At 41.3% G+C, this 6,935-nt stretch overlaps 1 protein-coding gene across 1 annotated transcript; it reads left to right on the top strand.

Moving 5' to 3' along the window:
* Window positions 1-2,179: 2,179 nt before the first annotated feature.
* Window positions 2,180-6,050, top strand: LOC117906115 (probable LRR receptor-like serine/threonine-protein kinase At1g34110). The gene is made up of 2 exons (XM_034819070.1): window positions 2,180-5,203; window positions 5,472-6,050. The coding sequence occupies exons 1-2, from the start codon at window positions 2,338-2,340 to the stop codon at window positions 5,852-5,854; spliced, it is 3,249 nt and encodes a 1,082-aa protein (XP_034674961.1). The 5' UTR covers window positions 2,180-2,337; the 3' UTR covers window positions 5,855-6,050.
* Window positions 6,051-6,935: the final 885 nt, after the last annotated feature.

The following is a 6,935-nucleotide window of genomic DNA, read 5'->3' as shown; positions in this document are numbered from 1 at the left end:
AAATAATTTATTTATGAAAACCCATAATCTATCATATTCTTTTGAACTTTTTCTTGGGAACATAGGGAAAAAAATTTCTTTCATTATATTTTTTTTATAAAATTAAAAACATTTCCTTTCATTTTTATTTTTTAATTTTTTCATCCATGTGAGGAGATTGTGTAATCCATGAAAGGGTGCCTTTATGAATGTGCCATATCTTTGATTTATTTGAGTAAACCTCTTTTCAACATTCAACATTCATCTATGCATGAATTAATGATACGTCAACCTTAAGAAATGCAAAACCCAATCTATATTTTTATTTTTATTTATTTATTTTGTGTAATACTTAGAAATTGTTACACATATGTAAAGGGGTTGGCCAATAATCCTTTAAACTAAATGGGGTCATCATTTGGTTGAACCCATGATGGGGTTGCTTTGACCCAATGAGTGCACTTCATGGTACCTAATTTTAAATTATTATCTTAAAATTCATATTAAAATAATTTAATTTACATATATATATATATATATATATATATATCTTAATGAAGTTAAAATGATTGCATTATTCATTTTGATGTATTTATATTATGTGGGTTCAATTAAAAATCAATTATTATTATTATTATCATTATTATTATTATTATTGTATAAGTATAATTAATTAAGTAAAATTGAGATGAAAAATGAAGCCCCCTAATAAACTATATGAGGCCTTTGAATCTGTCCAAGCCCAAATCCAAGCCCATTTATCCACCCTTTTGACTACAGTAATTAGGGTTTTACTTGGCTCACGTCACAGCAAAGTGATTTGCACACCCTACAATTTTGATGCTCGAGACACAATTTCAGGCCAATGGGTTTCCAAAACTTCCCTTGGAGCTTTGGTTCAGCTAGGGTGCTAATGGTCATTTCATACAAAATAGCTCCATGAGGTGGCACCCAAGAGTGCCCCAATCAGCTTAGGTTTCATTAAATGAAATAAAATGTGGTGCGGCCGAATAGTGAAGAGAGTCAAAACCTAATAAAACCCTAATCGTGAAATGTGCCCTAATATAATTTATGTTATATAACCCTACAAGCCTCTCTTTCATGTGACTCTGCATTTTCCTTTGCCACCACTCCCAAAACAAACCCACCGCTTCCTCCTCGGAAACCAAATCCAACCCTATCTCTACTTACACATTTTTACCATTTCACTCTCAAGAAGATAATAATTCCAAACTTTATTTATCATTTCTCTACTCGAAAACATAGGCTATAGTTAATGTTACATAATTTTAGGCCATAGTACAAAACCCATTTGATAATACAAGGTTGGACCGTACATAATATTGTGTCTTTTACTATATATGTTATGCAATTGGGCGTTTGAAAGAAGTAAAATGGGATTTTGATAGGAAAATTCACAAGAGGTGACAAAATTTTAGGGCCAAACCCTAGGTCATATGTATAAATTATATGAGAAACAAACAATGGTAGATGGTGTATTGTTTATGTAGTAAACAGGCAATAATATATATAGGAAAAGACATTGAAATGGTTGCTTCCTCCAGTCCCTTTACCTTTCACAATTTCCCAAGCTGCCTCACTCCTATATCATCAAATCTTACTCTTCCCTAGGCACCACCCACCCACTGGAATCCGACCCATTTGCCCACTTTCCTTTATTTCCCATCTGCTGATTAGCCTAAGCTTGTTTTTGAGTTCAACATCACAACACTGCCCCTGGAGGAGAGCTGATGATCCCATTGGATGATGAGGGTAGTTTTGGGCTAAGGTAATTGGAGGTATTTAAATGCATGAATGGCCTTTGAACTCTTCTTTTGTAGAAAGTACAAGAGTTCCCTGAAAGTTCAAACCAAAGCTGCTCAGCCACCACTCACCACCACCACCACCACCACCATATGGGAGTGATGAGACACAGAATATGATGGCCAGCATTCATGGAGTAAACCCTAGAAGGGCTTGAGTTTGAGGTTGTCATCTTCACCATTGTATGACCACTGACTAGCAGCACCTCCACTAGCACAACATCCGGCGGTTGAGGGAGCAGGAGGGCTTTTTTCCGGTAAGGGAGTTGAGACTCTTGAGCAATAACTTTGTGTGTGTTCAACAGTACTGTTTTCCACTTAAGAGAAGCTAGCACTATCTTTTTTGCTCACATGCATGGGTTCAACAGCTAGTGTGAAACTCAAGCATCCCCACCTCCACAAAACCCTCCCTCACATGCATGTTGTCTCCTAGAGTGGACTTTCAGCGCCACCACCACCGATAGCAGAGCCGCTAATAGGACCACCAGTTCTGATTCTTCAAACCCATTTGCTATCTTTGTCACAGAGCCCAAAAATGGAGAAAAAAGCCTGTTTTCTTACATCCTCTCCACTGTTCTTCTTGTTCTTCCTTTGGGCAACCATGGCTCAAACCCTGGTCACCTCTCTGTCTCCTGATGGGCAGGCTCTTCTCTCTCTTCTTGCTGCTGCAGACCCTTCTTCAAAGTCATCATCGGCTGTGCTCTCCTCATGGAACCCATCAAGCTCGACCCCATGTGCATGGCAAGGCATTACATGCTCTCCACAAGACAGGGTTATCTCACTCTCTCTACCCAACACATTCCTCAACCTCTCTTCATTGCCATCTCAACTGTCGTCTCTCTCATTTCTGCAACTCCTCAACCTCTCCTCCACCAATGTCTCTGGTACAATTCCTCCTTCCTTTGGCCTACTCTCTCATCTTCGCCTGCTAGACCTCTCCTCTAACTCTCTTTCTGGTCCAATTCCTCCACAACTGGGAGGGCTCTCATCGCTTGAGTTTCTCTTCTTGAACTCCAATAGATTGTCTGGTAGCATACCTCAGCAGCTTGCTAACCTATCTTCATTGCAAGTCCTTTGTCTCCAAGACAATCTTCTCAATGGGTCCATACCGTTCCAATTAGGCTCTTTGGTGTCTCTCCAACAGTTTCGAATTGGGGGCAACCCTTATCTGACTGGAGAGATTCCACCCCAGTTAGGATTACTTACTAATCTCACCACGTTTGGTGCGGCAGCCACTGGACTTTCCGGTGTGATACCGCCTACATTTGGGAACCTAATCAATCTCCAGACTTTGGCCCTTTATGATACTGAGGTATTCGGGTCAGTTCCACCTGAACTTGGGCTGTGTTCAGAGCTCAGGAACTTGTACCTGCATATGAACAAGCTTACTGGTTCGATCCCTCCTCAGCTGGGCAGGTTGCAGAAGCTTACTAGTTTGCTTCTGTGGGGTAATTCACTCACAGGACCCATCCCACCTGACCTTTCCAATTGTTCATCGCTTGTTATCCTTGACGCCTCTGCAAATGAACTTTCCGGGGAAATCCCTGGAGACTTGGGGAAGCTAGTGGTTCTTGAGCAGCTTCATCTGTCGGACAATTCGCTCACTGGTTTGATTCCATGGCAGTTGAGCAACTGTACAAGTCTTACCGCTCTTCAGCTTGATAAGAACCAACTATCTGGCCCAATTCCATGGCAGGTTGGCTACTTGAAATATCTGCAGAGTTTCTTCTTGTGGGGTAATTTGGTGTCTGGAACCATACCATCCTCTTTTGGGAACTGTACTGAGCTCTATGCACTTGACCTTTCGAGGAACAAGCTCACTGGGTCAATCCCGGAAGAGATTTTCGGTTTGAAGAAGCTAAGCAAGCTACTGCTCCTTGGGAATTCATTATCAGGACGACTGCCACGAAGTGTTTCGAATTGTCAGTCCTTAGTGAGATTGAGGCTTGGGGAAAACCAGCTTTCAGGCCAGATTCCCAAGGAGATAGGCCAATTGCAGAACCTCGTCTTTCTTGACTTGTACATGAACCATTTCTCTGGTCGCCTCCCTCATGAGATTGCCAACATCACAGTTCTTGAGTTGCTGGATGTGCACAATAATTACATAACTGGGGAAATTCCCTCCCAACTAGGGGAGCTGGTGAATTTGGAGCAGCTTGATCTCAGTCGAAACAGCTTCACAGGCGGAATTCCATGGAGTTTTGGGAACTTCAGTTACTTGAACAAGCTCATCCTCAACAACAATCTACTAACTGGGTCCATCCCCAAATCCATCCGGAACTTGCAGAAGCTAACCCTGCTTGATTTGAGCTTCAACAGCCTCTCTGGTCCAATTCCACCTGAAATTGGCTACATTACAAGTTTAACCATCAGTTTGGATTTGGGCTCCAACGGGTTTACAGGAGAACTCCCTGAGACAATGTCCGGTTTGACGCAGCTGCAATCGCTTGATCTTTCTCAGAATATGCTTTATGGAAAGATTGGAGTTTTGGGGTTGCTTACAAGTCTAACTTCCCTCAATATCTCCTACAACAACTTCTCAGGTCCTATCCCTGTAACAACATTCTTCAGAACTCTATCTTCAACCTCATACCTTGAGAATCCTAGGCTTTGTCAGTCAGTGGACGGGTATACTTGTTCTTCAGGTCTGGCTCGAAGAAATGGGATGAAATCAGCTAAAACTGCAGCTTTGATCTGTGTTATTCTGGCTTCTGTGATCATGTCAGTTATTGCATCATGGATTCTAGTAACAAGGAATCACAAGTATATGGTAGAGAAGTCCTCAGGCACATCAGCTTCCTCATCAGGGGCTGAAGATTTCTCATATCCTTGGACATTCATTCCATTTCAAAAGCTAAATTTCACAATTGACAACATCCTGGATTGCCTGAAAGATGAAAATGTGATTGGAAAAGGGTGTTCTGGGGTGGTGTACAAGGCAGAAATGCCCAATGGGGAGTTGATTGCAGTGAAAAAGCTTTGGAAAACGATGAAGGATGGAGACCCAGTGGACTCTTTTGCCTCAGAAATTCAAATTCTTGGACACATTCGACATCGGAACATTGTGAAGCTCCTAGGTTACTGTTCCAACAAGTGTGTTAAGCTCCTTCTCTATAACTACATTTCCAATGGGAATCTGCAACAGCTGCTGCAGGGGAATAGGAACTTGGATTGGGAAATTAGGTACAAGATTGCAGTTGGGTCAGCACAAGGTCTTGCTTATCTTCACCATGATTGTTTACCTACAATACTCCACAGAGATGTGAAGTGCAATAACATACTTCTGGACTCCAAGTATGAAGCATATCTTGCAGATTTTGGACTGGCAAAGCTGATGATCTCTCCAAATTACCACCAGGCGATTTCCAGAGTAGCCGGGTCTTATGGGTATATTGCCCCAGGCAAGCAATTATAACCAAGCATTGCCTCTTCTTCTGCATTTTACCATTTTATGTTCATAATTTGCATGGTTAACTGAATTGCTTCTCATAGGTGCCTGTTGTTATTACTTGAGCCATTTATTCTTTAAGCTTAATAACATTTCAGTTTCTTTTAATCTCCATTGCCAAGGGAACCGGCATTCTTGATTCATTTTATGCAGTTTCAGTGGTTCATCTTAGCATGGAAATCTTTGTTCTAAGTCTCAAACTTCTTTTATAATGATTGCAGAGTATGGATACACGATGAACATAACAGAAAAGAGCGATGTTTACAGTTATGGAGTGGTTTTGCTGGAGATACTAAGCGGGCGCAGTGCGGTTGAGCCCCAGGCTGGGGGCGGGCTACACATAGTTGAGTGGGTGAAAAAGAAAATGGGCAGCTTTGAACCAGCTGCATCAGTACTTGATTCAAAGCTCCAAGGATTACCAGACCAGATGATACAAGAGATGCTTCAAACACTCGGGATAGCAATGTTCTGCGTGAACTCTTCGCCAGTGGAACGGCCCACCATGAAGGAAGTGGTGGCACTGCTGATGGAGGTGAAGAGCCCACCTGAAGAATGGGGAAAAACTTCTCAACCTCTGATAAAAGGGTCTTCAAACCAGAGCTGAATATTCTTTCCTTTTCCTTTTTTAAGGTTATCAGTAATTAATTTTATCAGTAATTAATTTCCCTGTCTACTCTGGGAAATGAGAGGAGGAAGCTTTAGGTGGCATCATTGTTGGCTTTGGCTCGTCATATTGGGTTCTATGTACAGTTTTAGAAACATCAATGGGTTTATTTGCCTCTTGCTTTGTTTTTCTTTTCTCCCCTTTGTTTCTGTTTCCTTTCCTAAGAAAAGAATCAATTTTTTTTTCCCCTTTTTGAAGAAATAGATAATGAAAAGTATTCATGAAAGTGAGCAAAGTTGAAGGGAGGCCAAGCGGGAATCTTATTTTTCTTCTCTTTTCAAACCGACCTAAAATTCTGTATAAAGTTTTTCAGCAGTTTAGGAGCCTAACGTGAAGGAGAGAAAGCAACCTAGTCCACACCCACACACACCCCATATGTAGGCCCTATATTGCATGGCAAAAGGAGACACAGAATAGCAGGCCATGCCTCCCTCTCCTTCCCCACATGCCTTACCAGACAAGTGTTGTTTCCCAAGGTTTGAGTGTTCTTCACTGGGTCCATACTCTTGTGTCAGTCAAAAGGGAGATCCAATATGACAATATTGGTTGCTCTCCATTCCCATTATAGTAAAAAAAATCAAATCAATACAAAGATAAAGAGTGATAATTGCAGAGTATCAACCTTGTTAGAAGATCAATAGACATCAGAATATCTATGTAGTGTTTTTTTGTTTTTGTTTTTTTCGATAGCCTAGTCAATCTTCTAAATCTAAAGTATTGTTTATGCAATCCAAAAGAGAGATGCTAAATGCAATGAACCTTGATTCAGCTTGTTTTGGAGCTTGGACAGGGATGAGGTCCCCCCCTCCACAAGAGAAGTAGTCCAAAGAAAGGGCCTAGACAGGCCATGCCCCCACATCAAAAACTCTGTCAACTTCTCTTTGTCAATGCTCATCCACACAGTCAACAATGGCCTTGCTTTTCGCCTTCTTAAGAAATATCTGTTGTCTAGTTGCCTGAGATTTCACTTTAGGTTTAGTCATTGCTTCATTGCTTCCAAATCACCACAGATTATCCAAGT

This window comes from Vitis riparia, chromosome 18, assembly GCF_004353265.1.
Source record: "Vitis riparia cultivar Riparia Gloire de Montpellier isolate 1030 chromosome 18, EGFV_Vit.rip_1.0, whole genome shotgun sequence".
Lineage (NCBI taxonomy): Eukaryota > Viridiplantae > Streptophyta > Magnoliopsida > Vitales > Vitaceae > Vitis > Vitis riparia.
Note: the sequence above shows the minus strand (reverse complement) of the source record. Positions and strands in the feature narration are given on the sequence as shown.